Consider the following 21194-nt stretch of genomic DNA (forward strand, 5'->3'; position numbering starts at 1 on the left):
ATACATTTAAAGTAAATGAAAAAATAACTAGACAACTGTGCTGTGATTCAGGATTTTTGGTTGTGTTTTTGTCATGGCAGCCACCCAACTCATGTAACTAAGGTTGAAAGTCACAGATTTTTAGCTTTGCTTTTAAACTGATGCTGACTTCTCATTTTGCAAAGCTAGTGCTTTTAAAAAAAAAAAAGCTATGTAGACTAGTCAGCAGTTACGATGAAGAGTAAGCCTTTTGCCTAGTTGTTTTTGAGCTTTAGATGTCTGCTTCCCCAGTTAAAATTTTTCTCAATAAGGTCAAATCTCTGAATCCCTTAAATTGGAGAGAGGTGTATGGAAGCCTCATTAACCGCTAGATAAAAGTGAAGACACATAATCCCACTGCATGCTGTCTGGATGCTTGTATCCATTACCACCTGGGACTGGAAAATCTTATTATTTTTCAGTTTAAGAATGGGCTACTTTGACTTGTGTAATGTGTGAGTGCGCTCTCAGATGCCACAAGCCCAGGCAGAGCGCCTGATAGACCAGAGGGTCTTGCTGCCACCCAGATGGAGCTGGACAGGCTGGGAAAATGGGCCAACAGGAACCTCGTGCAGTTCAACAAAGGGAAATGCCTGGGCAGGAATAACCCCAGACACCAGTACAGGCTGGGAAGCAGCTCCCCAGAGAGGGACCTGGGGGACAAGCTGACCATGAGCCAGCAACGCGCCCTTATGGCAAAGCAGGCCAACAGCCTCCAGGGCTGTGTTAGGCAGAGCATCGCCAGCAGGTCCAGGGAGGTGATCCCTCCCCTCCACTCAGCCCTGGTGAGACACAGCTGCAGGGCTGGGTCCAGTGCTGCGTTTCCCAGTACAAGATATGGACTTACTGGAGTGAGTCCACCAAAGGGCTACAAAGGTGATGAAAAGGCTTGGAGCATCTGGCCTGTGAGGAGAGGCTGAGAGTGCTGGGAGTGTTCAGCCTGGAAAAGGGAAGCTCAGGGAGATCTTACACCCTTGTGTATAAACACCTCATGGGGTGAGTAAAGACTGAGCCAGGGTCTTCAGTGGTGCCCAGTAACAGTACAAGAGGAAACGGGCACAAACTGAAACGCATGACGTTCCATTGAGACAGAAGAAGAAATTGTTTTTACTGTGAGGATGGTCTAGCACTGGCACAGGTTGCCATGAGAGGTTTTGCTGTCTCCATCCTTGGTGCTTTTGAAAACCTGACTGCACACAGCCCTGAGCAACCTGTTTTAGTTGACCCTGTTTTGAGCCAAATTGGAGTCTACAATCTCCAGAGGCCCCTTCTACAATCAACAGTTTTGTGCACTCCCCTCAAATGTACTTGGTGACTAGTCACAGCGCAGTACCGCTTCCCTTGTGTATCTATCTGGGGAAAAAATTCAGCCTCTCTCCTGAAGGGCTGAGGAAGGGCGTCAGCAAGTGAACTCAAAAATGCACATACAACTGTAATTACTGGAAACATTTCTGTCATCTTGAGTGATATAGTCTTTGTGCACGTTCACACTGTGGTTGGCTGCCAAATTACTACTCATGGAGCGTTACCGTGTGTGTGAGGTGATCCTGAACCCTTCACTAAAAATCATTACTACACAATTGCTTTACCAAGTTCCTACAAGCACTGATTGATTACTTGTGCAATGAGAGGAAATTCAGCAAGGGCAGTGTATGGAGCTCTAGGTAACAAGGTAGCAGTTATCCGAGTTGGAGACAGCTCACCAAGGTAGCAATGGAACAGAACCTTCCACCTGAACCTGTTTATCTGAATGTAGATTAAAATGAAGAGACAGGGGTTATGGCTTCTTGAAATGCTTTCACATGATTACTCTTTCATGGAAGGTACTTGGCTACCAGACCAGCTCCCTGCTGATAAAGGAGGGAGCTCTGGAACCATCAGGTGTGTTTGCCTGGGTCTCTTCTGTTGTAACAGACGACTCCACCTAACTATACTCCCGTTGCTGACATAGGTGCTGGACCCTTGGCTTTGCAGCTCTACAGAACTCCTCCAAGTGAGTTGTGGAACCCTGACCCCAGGAACAGCTGTTGCTAAAATGGGGCGAGGCGGTGGCGTTTGATCAAATAGCTGTCTGGTTTGCTAGGGCCTACAGCACGATGTAGGCTTCTGCACTGGCTGCAGCATTTCTGCTGATTTTGTCACTGGTCCTGGACCTTGCCACTTCCTTGGCTCTAGTTAGAGCTCTATTTTAAATACTTACTTGAGTAAAGCAAGGCAGAATATAAGCACATCCATAGACTCATGCTGCGCTTAAACAGAGCTAGATGCTTATGAACCAGAAAGTATTAAGAATCAAAGCAGAAGCTGTTAAGAAGCGTACCTGAATTAGCTCATCCTTATGCTGGACTGCAGAAATCATCTCTATCCTTCCTGCTGCTTGGATTAGGACTACAACTATGTCTGAATGTGTCCTTTCTCCTTCCTTTCTCTTGTTCTACCTCAGAGAGCACCAATGGGAAGAAAGCAGAATTTGCTTTTGCTAAGCTAATGATGTCTTTCTTTTAGAGAAAGCCTTGAAATTCAGTAATGCTTGCTACGGTGAGAGGAAATGCCGAGGAAGAGCCACGAGCACAGCCTAGGCAATCCTTCTAGAAAAGATGGCAGGATAAGATTCTTTCTAAGAAGTGATTTGAGTATGTGCTTAATACTGATGATTAAGGCTAATGAACTCCCACCCTCCCATCGCTCTCTACAAGTCTCAAGATAGACTCTTCCATTAATGCTTGAGTCTCTTGGGACCCTTGCGTATCTGGTTGAGATGCTCTTCAGGGAAGAAAAAGAATCAGAATTCTGAAAGGCAGTTAGCACAACTCTTTCCCCTTCCCTTCTATTCCCCTGAACTACTTATAAGTAGAAGTGTTTAAACTACACTCATTTCCTCACCAGAAAGGACAGCACAGAAGGAAAGTATTTGAAAGACTGCACAGCCATAACAAGTAGATTTGTCAGATCACCTCACTTCAGCAGGTGGCCCCCTTAAAAAAAAAAAAAAAAGGACCAAACTGGTTTTGCACACTTATTTAGGATAAGCATAAGGTGAAGACAGTTTGAGATTGGAGCCCATTATGTGCTCACTATAATATGGAATCTTTCAGAAACATAGATAGAAGTGATAGGAAAAGTCATGAATGAAACCAGCTGTTAAATCAGTAACAGATGGTCACTGTAGTCTTATAGTTAATGCCTTAACCCATGTTAGACAAAGTTTAAAAATAATATTAAAGACTGTAATGCTAATGTAGGAACTAATTCCAGTAGACACATGGTTTTCTCTCCACATCAAGGCATTTTATTGAGGTATAAACTTTGCAGAAGATGAGGTAACAATTTGCATAGCACTTATGCAAAATAACTTCACAATTAAAATTTACTCGGCATTAACTGCTGTATGTGGAGAATGACTGATAATTCCTGCTTGTTGGATTCTCCTCAATGCACAGTTCTGTTAATGCTAGTGGTAGGACCATAGAGAAGGTACAGCAGATGTAGCTAATGAAACCAGTCAGATCAAAGATGCTTTCATACGAATCTTAGAGCTTCTTTTCAGTGGTTTGTGTTAGAGATTACTGAAACAGACACCACTTGCTACAATGTAAAACAAGCTTGTCCAATGCAAGGAAGGGGGTGTTAACATTCTTGTAGCAATGACAGTGGGGTGGGTGAGTGTGGTTTGGGGTTTTTTTGTTTGTTTTTTTTTAAAGGAAGCTTTTAAAATTACTGGAATAAAAAGCTCTTAGTTGTCAAAGTTAGTACTTTGAATTTGACACTTGAGTTTTAAGTTGTCAGACTTCTTTAAGGCTAAAATATGGAAGTGTTGGTAAAGATACATTCTTGTGCTATTAAATGCTCCTCTTGCATGCTTTCATGAAAATAAGTACAAGCTCCGTTTCCTAAATTTCAGATTTTAAGAAATTCTATCAACGTATCTTCAGGCTCCTTTGAAGCCTGTAAAATAATTTCACTTTAGTCAAAGAATATAAAGTTTCCTACGAAATTTCAGTTACTATTTGACATGTAAAGCATTCCTTGCTGGTGAATATTAATATTCTAAGACCTAGTAGCAATTCCTGCAGACAGTAAGAATCATGATATCATTAGAACTATACTATAAAATGTACACAAGCATATATAGAAAATTAACCAGAAAAACATCAGTTGCCCATGGAAAGTAATTTTTCTAAACCAATTCAAAAAGATTATCAAAATACAAAACCAGCTTAAAAAAACAGCCTGAGGTAAGAGTTAAATGCAAATAGCAATCTTTTTCTTAAAAAAATAGCTGTATTGAAATTCTGGGTACTTACTGTCAATAAAAACTTTTACTAACAATTGTAAAGAGTACTTTAACTAATACAAAATATATAAACGTACACAGATTCAAAGTAAAAAAGTACAATACTGTACTTTCATGTCATTGAAAAATATATAGTTATGACAATTCAAACTTTTACAATACACACAGTTAACTGGCTTTGGATTAGTTGCTACTGTTGTCCATGGAACAGTCAGCTAATTCTGTGTGCTGCTGACTTTCAGCTGTGCTAGGACATGGTATTTTACCACGGCCATTTGCCTGAGTAAGTCGTTGGCTGTAAAACAAAATGTAAGCTTGAGCCTTGCATACTTCTTCCATAGTGCACATGTTGAGTTTCGAATCATTGCAGTGTACCCAAAATCCTGCAGTGAAGAAATACACCAAAAAAAGTCACTGATTTGAGGTAACTGCATTGTATTTAACAATTAATTAGTGAGTCCCATTTAACAAGTTGTATAGAAATAGTGTACTGTTTCAGTTGATCTAGTATATTTGCCTCTACATTTTAAAAGCCCAGTGTAGCTTCCTCAGATTTATGAGCGTTTATAGCCAGAACACATTTAACAAGCCAATACAAAAATTGAACTGTTTTGGTCTACAGAACCGCGATTCTCATTCCAGGCAGTTCAGCTACAAGTGACTCCCTTTTGTGTTTGAGAAAAGACAGTAAGCTTATTGGTTTGGAATTACAAACATCCCTTTCTCCCACACTCCTTATTTCACAGCTGGTTCCTACCTCCTTCTGAATTGTAGCAGTAGGCAGTGTAGTGCCCTGAGCCAAATCCTTTCCCGTGATGCATTACCACAGCAGACAAGTCGTAGATAAAGCAGTCAGGTAGGAGGTACTTGAGGGATTCTCTGCAGCAGTAAGGCTCCATGTTCAGCATTTGATCAAAATTAACATGTACGCCAATCTTCTCACGATGATTGCGTCCTGACCATCTGGAAGGTTAAGTCAAATGAAAACTTACGTTTTTTTCAAGGAAGGAACACAGCATTCTGAATTATGTTTTAACATAACAAGTATTATCTTCACTATTGTCTTTGTGCACAAAATAAATGCTAATTTGCACACTTTTTTCCTAGGCTTCCTCTTTCACATCTCCTTTATTTCAAGGCTTTTTAAAATGCGTCTATGGTACCTACTATTACCATCTTCCGAAATACCCATCTTAAGATCTGTGTAATGGTGAGTGGGAAGTACTTCCCATGTATTATATCTCATTGGTATTTCTCATTTATTCTAGCTCATTTTCAGCTTCCTTTGTATTTGGGTCAGACTCTATACTAATGCATGGACTAAGTTCACAGAGATGCAACCTCCACTTCCTTACTCTCAGGCTAATGCATTAATATATTTGGTCATATGAAGGTTATGTGAGACTTCCACCGAATACAGTCTCGGTTTGTACATTAGTGAAGATGAGCATTTATGCTACCTGAAGATAACACAAGATTAATTTTTACCAGCAGAGTTCACAGCAAGGTTAGTAGGTTTTGATTGAAAAGAAGGATGAAATAATTTTGGTATTAAAGTAGCAAGCAATCGGAATCCTAAAGGTCAAATCTCTACTTATAGCATATCTTATTGATGTTTAAATTAAACAAGAAAAAGAAGTTTCTAATAACTATTTCTCATCATACTAGTAAAGGGAAATGAAACTGATGCTGAAGAACATTGATCCCAAACAATGGAAGAGCAGGACTGAATTGGTCAGTTTGCAACACTGGTGGTTGTACTACTTACCTAAACCGTTTAAGGTGTAATCTGAGAACCTGAGGTAGTCGACACACCATAAGCTGCTTCTGAGCTTCTGTGAGTATAACTGGTTTAGAAGAAAACTTCCTTCGTTTTGCTGAGGCCAAACACACAGTTACACAATACAAATCTCAATAACAGCCTTGTATTTCAGTCTAAGATTTATTCACCAAATTTGTGTGGACCTAAATAGCTACTGTCTGTGCCTCCTTAAAAAGGATACACTCTGGGAGCCATTTTGCAAGGATTATTTTATGATGCAAGTATAAAATACTTGTGGTCACTTAGGTTAGTCAAATTAATTTAAAAAGCTGATGGGTTCTTCAGCTGTGAGTATCAGAATCCCCATTAGTGTGTGATCAGACTTTATCTAAGAGAAGCGTTACACTATAAAACATCCTTTGAACAATTCCATCTTCTAGATGGTAATAGCTGTCAAGTGACCTCACCAGGACTCTGTTTGCAACATACTTCTAAGACTTCTGGTATTTTCCTTCCACACTTTCACAGTCAGTTTACATGTTTTACATGAGAACATATGCATGAGTACATACTGCCTTTACTCACTGTTGCACTGATCACACGCATATATCCTTCCTTCCAAAGCTTCAGTTTCTGTAAACTTGGCCAGCATTTCTGTCAGCAGACATTGATACTGAGATGACATCTCCTTGCCGTTGCAGTGATACCTCTCAGGAAACTCCAGGGACAGGTCCCAGAAAGGTTCTATGGTATTTGATTTATTGTCACAGGCAAGACATGTAACCTGTAAAACAATATTTCATCAGTTGCTTACACTCAAAAACTTACTTTGCTAGAAGTGTACCATAACACAGCTCTAAAAAAGTAAAATAATACATTTTTTTTTCCTAGAGATAACTGATGCAACCAAAGACAAGACATAGTCATTTAACAAAAGAAATTATACACCTGGGACTGTTCAAGAGAAAGCAGCTGGTGGAGTCTCGGGAGTCTTTTTTCCAAAAAGAAACACTCCAAAAAGAAAATTTACATGAAAGAGAGAAACTATAGTTTAGGGTAATTTAAAAAAAAAAAAAAAACAGCTGGGGATTTTAAAGTCATATCCTTCTTACTTTGTGAGTCTTCCAGGGAAGCCTGGATTAGGAAGCACACTTCTTCAGAGAAAAAATAACAGGTAAAAATAATTTTTATTTCTTCTTTCAGTAAGTGGATCCATCGTCATACTAGGGAAAGGACAAGCAGTAAAACAACGTAAATAAAATGTCAAGAAGTAAAGTGAGTCAACTTGGAAAATGCAGATAATACAGCAGGTGACAATTAATTTATGATAACATTCAATATTTAGGAAAGTAAGTTAAAAGCTGCAGCTCTTCTATGCTAGAATGGCAACACATTAGGAGTTCATTTGCAATGTGGTCTTCTAAAAGCCAGCTCAAGCTGTTTATAGAACAGCGTCGCATCATTTGAGTCTTCTTCCAAAGGACCCCCACCCTTCCACGATCCACGTGGATGGGTGACTTCTACTAGTAGCTGAACCTCTGCAGTAGTGAAACTCCATTTAGCCTGTAACAATCATAGTTGATAAAGGCCATAAAGAAATACCAGTAAATATCAAGTGTGTGTGTGAGACTAATGGTATGTTCACCTTGGTATGTTCAATGCAATGAAGTACAATACAATCCTGAAGAGTAATTACCTGAGTTTTCTACTGTTAATGTATTTATTGACTTATAAGTTGCAGTTGACCACTAACTCAAGCAGCTCTAACCTCACTGCTCTACAAAAGACACATTCTGAAAATAAGTTGAATTTTAATTGGGCTCAGATAGATAGCTTTGACAGAACTTCCATAAGCATCCAACATGTTCCCACCCCCTTCCCCAACAATTAAACTTTCTGTGCTGGTTTTGGCTGGCATAGAGTTAATTTTCTTCATAGCAGCTAGTATGGGGCTATGTTTTGGATTTGGGCTGGAAACAGTGTTGATAAAGCAGGGATGTTTTAGTTACTGCTGAGCAGTACTTACACAGAGTCAAGGCCTTTTCTGCTTCTCACACCACCCCACCAGCAGTAGGCTGGGGGTGCACAAGAAGTTGGGAGGGGACACAGCCGGGACAGCTGACCCCAACTGACCAAAAGGGATAGTCCATACCATATGATGTCATGCTCAGTATATAAACTAGGGGAAAGCTGGCCGGGGGACTGCTGCTTGGGGATAGGCTGGGCATCGGTCAGAGGGTAGTGAGCAATTTTTTTCAGTTGCATCACTTGTCTTTCTTGTTTGGTTGTTGATGTTATTTTCCTTTTCATTACAATTTTTATTATCATCATTACTGGTTTATTTTATTTCATTTCATTTATTAAACTGTTCTTTTCTCAACCCACGAGCTTTCTCACTTTTACTTTTCTGATTCTCTCCCCCATCCCGCTGGGGAAGGGGGGGAGTGAGCAAGCGGCTGTGTGGTGTTTAGTTGCCAGCTGGGGCTAAACCACGACACTTTCCCCCAAAAAAGATTAAAGGAACTCAAAATTTTCATATAGGACCGACTGTCAAGATACTGTTATTTATCAGCTCAGAATAACAGCCAAGTGTGATAAGACACCACCGTTCATGTTTTACAGTAAATGGAATATCAAGTATCTCCTTAAGTTTGCACGACAAGGGTAAATAATTGCCAAATTAAATCTCTATAAGCATGCTTCCTATTCAGGAAAACACCACAAGTTGTTTGGATCAACTAATACAAAGATGTAGTAATAAAGGAATGAAAATCCACGAGAGTTACAAATATTGTTATTTCACAGGCACGCCTTTGTGTTGCTGTTCTACATAAATTCAGTGTAGTTCTCTTCAGTTAGGCTAGTAAGCCTACGCAAGTGTAAAAATACACTCAGTTTTACTCAAGACCTCCTTTATTTCCTCTGAAGGTTTGCCGTTATGTAGTTATTCACCCTGCTTTGTCTGTTATTTCATGATCATTTATATAAGGACAGATCTGTCACCTTATGGTACCTTCCTCCTAGGTGTTCTTCTGACTAATTATTTAATGCATTCATTAGCTACAACAGCTTATACGCGATCTATGCATTAGCTACCTAATGCGCAAGTGTATTTGTGTACCAGCATACATGTTTAGCAGTGGAGTTAGGAAAGCTGTTAGTTGCTTTGAGTTCTAAGAAGAAAACACCACTGCCTTGTTCTTAGAAAACAACTCTTCAAACTTACATGGCAGAAAAAAGGAGAATCTTCTGTTTTAATTTACACTGACAGGAGCTGCTTTTGTAAATGCTAACATCTGGCAATGTTTCAAAGCCACAAACCATTAGTAATTCAGAGCTGGAATCTAGACTTAGAGACAAAATTATATGTTTGGCCACAGTTCAAGCTAGCTCCAGCATAAACACAGAATGACTAATAGATTTCTGCTGTACAAATGGGTGATTTTGTTGGGCCAGAAGTTTATTTAATTGACGAGTTACTTAGGAATTTGTTGCACATGAATGCACACTGAAGATTAATGGACTCAGGATGAAGTACATACGTGAACTCAGTACGGATAATTTTAACAAGTTCTGAGGTTTTAAATTTAGTGTGTAATGTTAACAATCTAGGTTGTTTTAAGATCCTCTTTCCTAACTAGTTAATAAGTACTATCCCAAAGAAAAAGGAAAAAATAATTGATCCAGCTTCCAATTTTTGCCTCTCAAAAAAACAAAAAAGATAAACTGATACAATAGTGCTGCTTCTTATCTCGTCATGCAACCGTGAGCAAAGCTGATTTCTGTTGACAAAATCCTGTACTGATATAGAGCTGCACTTATTTCCTCAAATGCAAGTCACTCCTCCTCACCATGAGGCTGCAGCAGAGTTAAACTCTTCAGAGTTATTTATCTGGGATTTGCGTACTTGCCAACAGCCAAGCAACCTGACATATTCGGATAAGCATACACCCAACCATATCAGCCGCTCTGTGCTAACTGCTCCTATACACACTCTCACTCAATGTTAAATAAGAGGTAAATCAGGGCTGGAACAAAGGTTGGAAGTATTTTTCTTAGCCAGCCCTGAGCTTACAAATTGGATTACTGTGGAATCCATCTGTGCTGGCCTGTCCATCAGCATGGGCTTCAGAAGACTCCCATAACTTCTCTTTCTGTCCTAAATGGGACTCCTTTATTTCACACTCCCCTACCATTCACACAGTACAACCCAAGTTTTCTTTTTTCATGAAAAGCACTGAAATTGTATAAACTGCTCAAAAGTTGGTTGAACAAGCTGTGAGGTTTTTATAAAAAACTAAACAAAACAAAAAAAAAACCCCAAACATGAACTCAAAGGGCTGGCAAAAACTTTATGCATCTGTCCAATGTAACTTTTTATGGTATGAGTATGCACAACAGTAATAGGGAAGTGAGTCTGCTCTAGCAACCTGGTTAGTGACATGTATCTTTTTATGACTATATTTTACAAATTCAGAGTTTGATTTCACCTCCCCAGTATATTTCATAATTGCTATTTTAGGAAGCCTTAATGCTGTCATTTATAACAAAGCTACATGAGAAGTTTACATTAGAGCAAAGAAAGTAAATTACTGTTTTTAGCTAGTCTGAAAACTCTTACTTTATGTTCTGCCCTGACCACACTCTCATGCCTTGAAACACGGGTATTATATACAATTGTTTGGTTAAAGCTCAGCATACAATCATGGGCCAAAGGCCAGACTGAAAAGAGCTGGATCAAATTGCTTGATTCAAGCTAAGCATGGAGGCCACTCAGACAAACATCATTGTGCCCACAATAATTTGATGGACAGCCACTGCCCCGGATGGCATTCAGCCTAAATGAAGTCAAAGAAAATAGTTAACATATTGCTGCAGAAGAAGCCAACTCCATCATCAACTGTTTTGCCTGTGTTCCCTGCACTTGCATGGAAGAAAGACTACTGTTACCATCTCTGCCCTAATCCTTTCTTGGTTTTTAAGAACAGTAAGATGGCTAGTCCCATTTTTGTGCTTTCACTACTACTTAAGTTTTCACTGTATGAGACATATATACAAAGAGTAGTAATTGATTTTTTCCACAGCAAAGTAATCAAAGAAGAAGGGGATTTCTAGATACTGCTATAATATGGTATTCCACATGACAGTATTTCTTCAGTTATAAAAAAACTTAAACTTTGTAGTGATGAGCATACAGCATCATCAAAATGATCTATATCTATTTAAAAAAATGACATATGCATAACCACAGTAAACCGTGGTCTGTGATTCAATAGCCTCCTATAGATTAACTTAAAATGTCACCTTCATCTAGTTGGAAAGCAACTTGACAACCATTTTGTGATTCAGGCTACATATAAAAGCACAGAGTATACAGGTCATGGATCGGTTTAAGTGCAAATCCTCCTATTACCTACCTGAAGTTCTCATAGTTTTTAATAGTCTACTCAGTGGGAGACTTAATACCCAGCACTGCACGAGTCACCCTCAGCATTCTCCCCCAAACTTTAACTAACAGCATACTACCCAAAACTGAAGGGCTTCAAACAAGCCAAAGACTGCGCATTTCCCCCTCTCTCAGCCAGTCTGTCTTGAAATACACCAGTTGAGCAAGTAAATGGAGCAAGACTTGCAAGGAGAGGCATTGCCTTTTGAAACTTTAAATATAGTTTACATACTACATTGGTTAGAACATACTTCACTCGTTGGGACTTGGCATATTCATTTCTCTGAGCACTGCACACTGTTATTCTGCCCTGCTAAGCGGGGCCGGGGGCCATTTTGCTCAGATTCCATCTTAAAAATGATCAGGAAGTAATCAAACTGTTTGGGGTTTTGTTAAGTATGCCTAGAGATAGCAAAAGCTAGTTCTTACTAGGCATTGCTGTAATAAACGGTGAATTATTGGAAAAAAACCTCACAGTTCAAGATAGGTTTGTCCTAAGAAGAAATAAATGGTAACTAACCACAACTTTGCTGTAGAGGAAAGTCGTTACTAAATCAGCATAGCCACTGCTCTTCACTTTCACTGCTACATTTGGTGTTGCTGTAACAGAAATCTATGCAAAGAGCTTTACTTTACCTAAGGCGCCAGATTCAAAGGGAGAGGAATCCTCACAAGAGACTTTCAAAAACCACCCCAAATAGTTTCTAAAGGGTTCCTCACCACTCCAAAAAGATGTAAGAATGACATTGGCTAGGTATTCCTTTGATCACTTACATTGAATTTGAATTTACTCAACAGCACTCTATAAAGAAATCATAAACGACTGCTTAGTGCTTTGCAACATGTGCCAGTTCAATAAAACACTACATTTATAATTCAACATTAACTTTCTTCCTTAAATTAGGTACCCAAGCAGCTTTCACATAAACCAGCACAAACCTTATTTTTTCCCCCTCCCTTACTGGGACTTTTTTAGCTACAGAAAATATGATTGCCCTTCTCCTTCCACTTGCCTTGAATTAGAAGTGATCCCTGATTAAACTGTAAGAACAGAGGGAGCTGCCTGATGATGTTGCAAGGCCGTTCTTCATCATTGAAAGGTCCTGGCAAGGTCCTGGCTATCAGGGGGAGGACAGGAACAAAGCAAATGACACTCCTGTCTTCAAGGAGAAGGATCTGGGGAACTACAACCCAGTCAGTATCACCTTGATCTGTGGCGAAGGCTGATAGAACAAAACCTGGAAACCATTTCCAAAGGTATTGGGAATAAGATGATGATTGGTAGTAGCCACCATGGATTTATGATGGCAAAATCATTACTGACCAACCTGATAGCCTTCTTCCTACAATGAGATGACTGGTACAGATAACCAGTGGATGGTACAGATAACCAGTGGATGAATGGAAAACAGTGGATGTTGTTTATCTCAACTTCAGTGAGGCTTTTAACATTGCATCCCATAACACCCTCACAGAAAAAATGAAGAGCAGGCTATATAAATGGACAGCAAGGTGGACTGAAAACTGAATGAGCTGTCAGGTTCAATGGGTTGTGGTCAGCGGCATGAAATGCTGCTGGAGCCCAGACACTAGTGGTGTACCCCAGGGGTCGATATTGGAGCCAATTCTTTTAAACTCTCAGCAAGTTTGCAGATGCCACAAACCCAGGCAGAGCGCCTGATAGACCAGAGGGTCTTGCTGCCACCCAGATGGAGCTGGACAGGCTGGGAAAATGGGCCAACAGGAACCTCGTGCAGTTCAACAAAGGGAAATGCCTGGGCAGGAATAACCCCAGACACCAGTACAGGCTGGGAAGCAGCTCCCCAGAGAGGGACCTGGGGGACAAGCTGACCATGAGCCAGCAACGCGCCCTTATGGCAAAGCAGGCCAACAGCCTCCAGGGCTGTGTTAGGCAGAGCATCGCCAGCAGGTCCAGGGAGGTGATCCCTCCCCTCCACTCAGCCCTGGTGAGACACAGCTGGAGGGCTGGGTCCAGTGCTGCATTTCCCAGTACAAGATATGGACTTACTGGAGTGAGTCCACCAAAGGGCTACAAAGGTGATGAAAGGGCTTGGAGCATCTGGCCTATGAGGAGAGGCTGAGAGTGCTGGGAGTGTTCAGCCTGGAGAAGGGAAGCTCAGGGAGATCTTACACCCTTGTGTATAAACACCTCAATCAATCAAAACCTGCGTACTCAATGTTATCCTAACGTAAACCAATTTAGTTAAAAAGCTGAATTTCCAGAGGTAAAAGCTGTGTCTACATATAAGATTTTGCCAGCATAAATACCTGCACATTTCCGAGATCTGCTATGCTAGCTTCCTAGATTTTCTAGATCAGCTTTCACAAATACTTCTTACTAGTTTTCCTGTCTCCCTCTCCCCCCAGTATAAATCCTTCTGACAAAAATTTTAATACTGATATAACTACACACACCAGAGTTTCTGCTAGTATGATTTCTGTGGACATATGGGACACAATTTTCCCAAAGCAGTGCTGAAAATATACATTTACTTTGGAAGCTGAAATCTGCTATTTCAATTTCTGGATTTTTAAAAATATACCTGCCCACTTCCTTGCTTAATATGGACAAAATTTGAGATAAAGATACTTTAAAAATTGTTGCATACTGTGCTATTTAGCTGGGTCCATTTTAAAAAACACAAGCCAAAAAACTCATGAGAGATAGACAGTAGATAACCTGCTCGAGCTCTTGAAGTGTACTTCAAAGACCTGTGGATCAGTATGGATCAGTTTACCACTGGCACATAACTTCATAGTGCAGTATTTTCTCCTTTCCCATTGAAGTATCAAGGACAGGAGACAGTGGGTACCTTCCACAAGAGTACAAGCACTGAGGGACTGAAAACAGTTGGGATTTTAACATACTGGCATCTGTTTACAGTCCCAATTGGGCTGAGAGGGATGAGCCACTGTTCCAGCAGACTGCCTCTGAAAGCAGAGGTTTACAAGATACAGACTCCTTTGCCCAATAAGTGCTATAGCACAACCTTCTCCAGGCAATCACTGGAGGAAGACTAGCATATGAAAAACGAAAGAATAGAGGGGAAGGGTTTTGTAGCTATATATCCTATCTTTACTTCCCTTAGATGTATTGGGTATCGAAGTTTCACAGTCTGTACTGCAGACTAAGAAGCTGTAATCCTAAAAATTATATTGAAATAAATAAATAAATAAAAAGGTCAAGAGGCAATCCACCCATGCTATTCCCAGAATTACTCATTACCTAGTTTAGTATTCCATAAAATACTAAAAGATTTCAAGTAGTAGATGAGGAAGACTTACTTTCAATCAGCTAGGAACATAACAAAACAAAAACAACTAACTCTCATAAAAGGTGCAATTGTTTTGACACCACCTAAAGCTTTTTCTTGTTACCAAAAAGTAATCTGCATAAAATCTCACACACCCAATTTTCTCCTTTCTTAATCTTATATTCTAAATTCAGTTGCAGTGCTACACCAGGTAGTCATTTCAATAGCAACAGACTGATGGCAAACTCAGGATTATGACTTCCCTTCAGGTTAAAATAGAACAGCTAGAAGAGGGAAAATGTTTTAATGCACACGTGAAAGTAATGTGAAACCTAAGTAAACATACAGCTTATCTGCATTGTAAGTGATCCTCTGTGTACTGTATCAAGAGTAGTTCATCGTATTCCTGAGGTTTGAAGGTCAAGAAGATTGACTTCACTGCACTTGAGTATCTCACAGAATCCAATCTCTAACTAATATTTTCAGTACAAAGGAATAGTAAATATAACTTTTTTAGAGATCCTAAAACAGAAGGCAACTGCTGCACAGAAACAAGCTTCTCAGTTCCCCTTGCTCACTTAATTAAGATGTAGTTTATAAAATACTCTAGACTAAAATCCCATCCTATTTTTAATAAATGCAGCAGGCTATGGCTCCAACTATCTTCTAGAGAGAAACTGTAATACTGTTACAGCTTGTAGGTAAAGTTAAGTATACAAGGACAAAGCATACACTCCTTGCTTTTAAGAGCTAACATTGACAAAGATGCGGTGATATAGCAAGAAGTCTTTCATATTTTTCTTCAGCACTGCATGGATATTTTCATGCCCTTTTTGTTAACTTCATTATAGCAGTTTGTGCCAGTTCTGACAAATGCCTAGCGAAATCATGATGCAGGAATCTTACTGAGGAGAGGGAAGTAATTGCCTAATAGAGTTTTTAAAGCTCATCCTTCCATGTGCAAACACCAGGGTCTGAATCATTAAGATGACCTGAGTAACTTTTATCGAGGAGTAAATATAAATCTTTAGGGGTTACCTTTTGCTTTTAAGATTTATCATGTTCGAAAGTGCTAGTGAAGAATAAAGTGGAACAAAGGAGTGGCAGAAGACAAAGGGAACATTAGGAGGTAAAGTGTTGGACACTGTCTGTGGGAACTGCCTAATGAGCCAGGGAGAAATTACTACACATAACAGCCTCAATGCTCTTTTCCTTGTTCCTCTCACTTGAGGCATTCTGAAGTTCCTCAAGGCTCTATTTTGCACACAGACATTGACCAGCTTCAGGAAAAGAGCTGTGTGCTGTAGTCACAGAAGTCACAGGATAGAACAAAACTGTTTAATTCCCTTTCAGTCTTACTCAATGACACTTCAGTAAATTCTCACTATTCCCCTCCCTGGTTTCAGGAAGGTGGGAGGGTTTCCAGTCACAAGCCTCTTCACATAACAAAGCTAAAAACATGTAAAAGAAGTGGTACTGCTGAAATAATGCTTAGTGTCTTCAGAGCCTTGAAAATTCTTCCAAAAAGTGAGTCCTGTTAGAAGGTTTGGAACGCAACCAAGCCTTGTCAGTATAGTTAAACAATTACTTTGTTTTACTAAGTTACTATTTTGGAGAGGAATGTGATTTTCAAATAGAAAGCTTTAATGACATAACATACCAGACACTTACAATAGCACAGTCCTGATGCAAGATACGTTAGCTACCCTGAGGAAAGGAAGTATGCCAATAGAAACGTTCTTACGCTGGGACAAATGGAAGGTAGAGGATGATCTGGTTTTATTAGTAGATATAACAGTTTCCAGTAGTCACACAAAACCTAAGATGACCTAAAAGCCAACATATGCTGCAAACAATCATAATTTTAAAAGTCCTGTTATCTCATTATAAAATTTATAGATATCATAGCAGCAAACAGTTCTACCTTAGTAAAAAACCACTTGGATTTCTAGCTTCATATACTAAACCATTAAACCGTCAATCAAATAGTCAGAATAATCAGAATATCCACATTTTTGCTAATTTGTGTTAAACCTCTACTCCTTTACACAACATATCCATTAAATGCTTCTGCACTCCCTCAGTAACATGTGCATACATACTAAAGACCAATTCCAGGGGGCCAAGACTTTCTCAACCTCTGTTCCTGCTGCAGTGTGGTTAGTTTTTAGATTAATTCAACAGAACCCAGCATTTGTTTGTTCAGTCAGCTCTCAGACGTTTGTACAAGCACACAGTTGGGATATGCATAATAGCAAGCAGACACATTGAAGTACTTAACAGGAAGCCAAGAAGAAGAAGCAAAAAGGAGAGTAGTAAGACAGAAAAAAGGAAAACAACCATTGCCTCCACCCCACAAATTTGGTTCCTGTGTTGACAGAGCCTTCTTTATCTTTGTGTTGTAACAGAAAATTAGTATACCTCTACATAGCATCATGACAGGCAATTACTCTGTAGTAATGAATCTCAAATTCAAGCTATTTACTGAAATAATTCCCTGCTTGGCATCCATTACCTAACCAGTTTTCACTGAGATGAGATTAGCACCTTCCTTAACACATTCACCTAGTATCACTATAGTGATAAGCTAGATGCTTAAAAGGGTAAATTCTTTATTCCTGCAAATTAGTTGGTGCTTAACAGTGAAGTCAGTTATTTCTTAGTTGCAAAGGTGTGTTTTAAAATACGAAATTTAACACTTTTATGTTTATCAGGTGACTCTTCTATTGAAAGTTTTAGGAGTACCCAAATGACCTTTCTTCCGAAATTTGTGTGTATTGTATCCTCTTCATCCCTCCTCAGTAGTTATAAATGTATTAAACTTTGAAGTATCTGACCATCACTGACCAGTATAAATCCACAACTACAAATGATAACACGTCTTTAGAAGAAAAATTATAAAACATACCTGACTTAATAGCTGTCCATGAAAAATGTTGTTAACCACGTTCAAAACCTGTTTTATAAGTTTTCTTTGAGAAGCAGGGATGAGAGCTGGGTATCTGATCCCTGTAGTCTCCAGTTCCTGCTGCACTTTATCCAAAAGTTCACAGAGAAATTCCTGAGCATCTTGTTGGGCATATCCTCTGAAGGTTGGAATTAGTCTCCACACAGAATGAAGCATGGCAAAAGGAGACACCAGAGCCCATTTGCCAGACCACATAACTTGGAACAGAGTATGCAGCTCATGACAGAGAGAAATATGCTTTGAACTGGGCTCCCTGGGCTGAATAAGTTCCATATTTCTGCTTTTTGATGCTCCTCCACTTAATCCAGAGGATAAACTAGGCCGCCTCACAGAAGATGATCCCTTTACTTTCCCTTGGTTCTCACTGACATGTAATGTTGAGGCAACTATTGACAGGTGTTTAGATGAAGATCTGGTTTTAGCATTGGTTGCTGTTGCCAGCAGTTCCTGAGTTTGGTTGAGATCAAGCTTTAAAAAGCATTCTCGAAAAATAAGTAAGTGACTTAATACCTGCAGGATAGAATTCATATAGCATGTATTTCCCAGGTTTCTCAGTCCTGTTACCCCAGGAGTCACTGTGGGCCTTCGTTTAATTGGGGAGTCACTTACTTTTTTCAATCTTACTTCATCTGAGGTATACGTTTTTTTCAACTCTGCCACAGATTCCATGTTCTGTGATGTTTTTTGCAGGCAGGGTGCTGTTTCTGAGGACATTCTAATCTGATTTTGTAAACGACTGCTCTTTCTTGGAGGCATCTTTTCCATCTCTGCTTTCAATTCACGCTTTCGTTCTTGTCTTCTCTTCCTAGCTTTGTCCCTTCTTTCCTCTGCTTCTTCCCGACGCCTTTCTTCTTCCAAAATCCTTTTTCCAGTAGGTGTCAACCCAAGCCATGATCTGAATATTTTGCCCAGGAACGCGCGCCGTCGGTGCCACAGAGCTGTGAACATGCGATCTTCATTCCGAAGCAAGGCTTGGGCACCCCCATGTGAAAGGTAAGAATCATCACTTGTGCCCATAGAACGCAAAGTCCTCCCACTTCGAGTAGTGCACTCGTAGTTTTGACTCTTGATTGCACTTAATGTACTTCGCAACAGTTTTAAATCACCAGTTGCGTTATCGTTAAGAACGTAATCATCACAGAGATAACAGAAAACATACAGCTCATTTACTTCCAATGCTACTGGGTGACTGCTCTCCTGAAAGTGCTTTAGTGCGTGTTCTTCAATGTATCTTCCGCATGCCACGTGTGAGCAGCTGAGGCACGCCCACACAGATTCGGTAGTATTGCAGTCCATGCAATGCCATTTCTGAGGATTCAGAATGGAGTGATCTTGCGCCAATCGCAGACGTCCTATGTGCTTACACTTATCCATTGTTAAAACTGAAATTGCAGAGATACGCTGGCAAAACACATAATCCAAACTATTTTCTGTCCATGATATTTCAATCTGCAACTAAAAAAAAGTTATGTTACAGTTCATAAATACCCACCTGTATCATTTTTACAGGTGTCAGTATACCAAACTCATACTTGAGGTTAAGATCACGATCTCCATCCAACTAAATCCCACCAAACATACAAAGGCAGTCAGTCATGTGGCACCACAATCAACATTATCAACAGCAGTTCAACGTTCAGACTAAATGGTCTGAATACCACTGTTTATAGTCCCAGTACCTTCTGGACTGAAGCATACTAGCTACACTTTAGATAGGGCCTGTTTTTTTCAAAAGGATCACTGATTTAGTTGAAAGACACTGTTACAGAGTTTGGATACAGACACAACTTAAAATGGGACAGGCTGCCCACAGCAGCTGTGGATGCCCCATCACTGGAAGTGTTCAAGGTCAGGCTGGATAGGGCTTTGAGCAACCTGGTCTAGTGGAAGGTGTCCCTGCCCATGGGAGGGGGCTTGAACTAGATGATCTTTGAAGGTCCCTTCCAACCCAAAACATTCTGTCATTCTATGATTCTAAAATGCTCCTATTAATTCTATCCCTAAGCATGCAGGTGCAGAAGTGTAAAGTTCACTTAAATTTATTATGTTTACACAGTGCCAACAGTTCATACAAATGAGGCTTTATACGACTCAAACCCTTAATTAAACCACACCTTTCATTAAATCACTGCACCTTTGTGCTCAGGCAAGCCCATTATACCACTGCTTTCTACAATAATGTATCTTCAATAAGTATATTTTACCATCTCATCCTAACACTTCTGAAAGAGGAAGAGCGACTTGGAAAAGCAGAGCTTGATTCTTCATAAGACAGAAATACCATCTGATATCTACCTCAGTTTCTGCAAATTTTATAAAAACCTGCATTTTGAACAGATCTTTCTAATCCATGTTTTAAAAAAAAAAAAAATTTAAAAATTTGGCTAGCACTGGCTTACATACTTTTATAAGTTTATGTGGTAGCATGTATTTGTTCAAAGCTGCTGTATTTGCTTTCTCCTATAAGGTGCATTTACCTAAAACAAACAGGCAGGCTCTGACTAACAAAAATTAAAGAGACAGTGATTCGTTCTTTATGCTTTTACCATCTTTCTTTTGACTATGTCTAGTTGAGAGATACCATCTAGAGACAAACGATGCATCAGGAAATTATTACATTTGACCTGAGGTGTTCGTGCCCATTATGTCACTGACTAGAAGGGCTAAATAGCACACAGCACCAGTATCATTATGCGCAGTACTTGCCAGATGAAACGGTTAATTCATCTGAGGAACACCAAGGGTTTTGTCAAATATCCAGGCTATGCCAATCGAGACAAGTTATGCCATTACAAATGCATGCATACTGTGGACCTGGGCTAGACTGTACAATATCAAGGTCCAGGATTCTATGTTTTACAGATAAGAAAAACACGCTACAAAAATAGTAAGTGATTTTAGACAACTCTGGATAGAACCCAAAAGATTATATTCCAGCTATCATCCTGGAGTATGCTAGTATTTCTCACTTTTTACAGTTCAGAAATACACAAGAATAGGTTACTCAATTTAGATGTCTAGGTTAGAATAAGCACTAGATTGAGGGAACCCTAACATAGAATGACATGACACCAATAAGGAAAGGAAACAGGTAAAAAGTTGCAGCTGGATAGGAAAGAAGCTTTAATTTTCATCTGGTACTTAGATACAAACTGTAGTTAAAAATTTAACAAAAAAATGGCCCATGGCTAGTACCTTTTAAAATGTTACAATACAGATAGCAGCACAAGAGCTGTAATAACTCTCCAAGCACACAGCCAGCATCCAGCATTGCATGTGTGGTGTAGGTCTTATTCTGTAATACAAAAATGGTTGAGCCAGCTGTAGTGAAACTAATAAAATGTACACAGTTTTACATACCCATATTAATCATTCAATTTATTTAAGAGTTGTCTCCAGTCCATACTAACTGCACTGAAGAACTTAAGGCA

At 39.6% G+C, this 21194-nt stretch overlaps 1 protein-coding gene across 1 annotated transcript; it reads right to left on the minus strand.

Moving 5' to 3' along the window:
• Positions 1 to 4383: 4383 nt before the first annotated feature.
• Positions 4384 to 19207, minus strand: USP44 (ubiquitin specific peptidase 44). The gene is made up of 5 exons (XM_059816354.1): positions 17704 to 19207; positions 6660 to 6858; positions 6081 to 6189; positions 5070 to 5275; positions 4384 to 4695 (listed from the first exon to the last, which is right to left on the minus strand). The coding sequence occupies exons 1-5, from the start codon at positions 19135 to 19137 to the stop codon at positions 4496 to 4498; spliced, it is 2148 nt and encodes a 715-aa protein (XP_059672337.1). The 5' UTR covers positions 19138 to 19207; the 3' UTR covers positions 4384 to 4495.
• Positions 19208 to 21194: the final 1987 nt, after the last annotated feature.

The sequence above is a fragment of the Gavia stellata genome, chromosome 4 (assembly GCF_030936135.1).
Source record: "Gavia stellata isolate bGavSte3 chromosome 4, bGavSte3.hap2, whole genome shotgun sequence".
Taxonomy (NCBI): domain Eukaryota; kingdom Metazoa; phylum Chordata; class Aves; order Gaviiformes; family Gaviidae; genus Gavia; species Gavia stellata.

What these genes read in the sequence shown, in the direction of transcription:
- USP44 (XM_059816354.1), bottom strand. Translation starts at nt 19,137, where the DNA reads ATGGATAAGTGTAAGCACATAGGACGTCTGCGATTGGCGCAAGATCAC. An exon ending in ATGGACAGCTATTAAGTCAG is followed by an intron (nt 6,859 to 17,703) that starts GTATGTTTTATA and finishes ATTGTTTTACAG; the next exon opens with GTTACATGTCTTGCCTGTGA. An exon ending in TGCGTGTGATCAGTGCAACA is followed by an intron (nt 6,190 to 6,659) that starts GTGAGTAAAGGC and finishes GTTTGGCCTCAG; the next exon opens with CAAAACGAAGGAAGTTTTCT.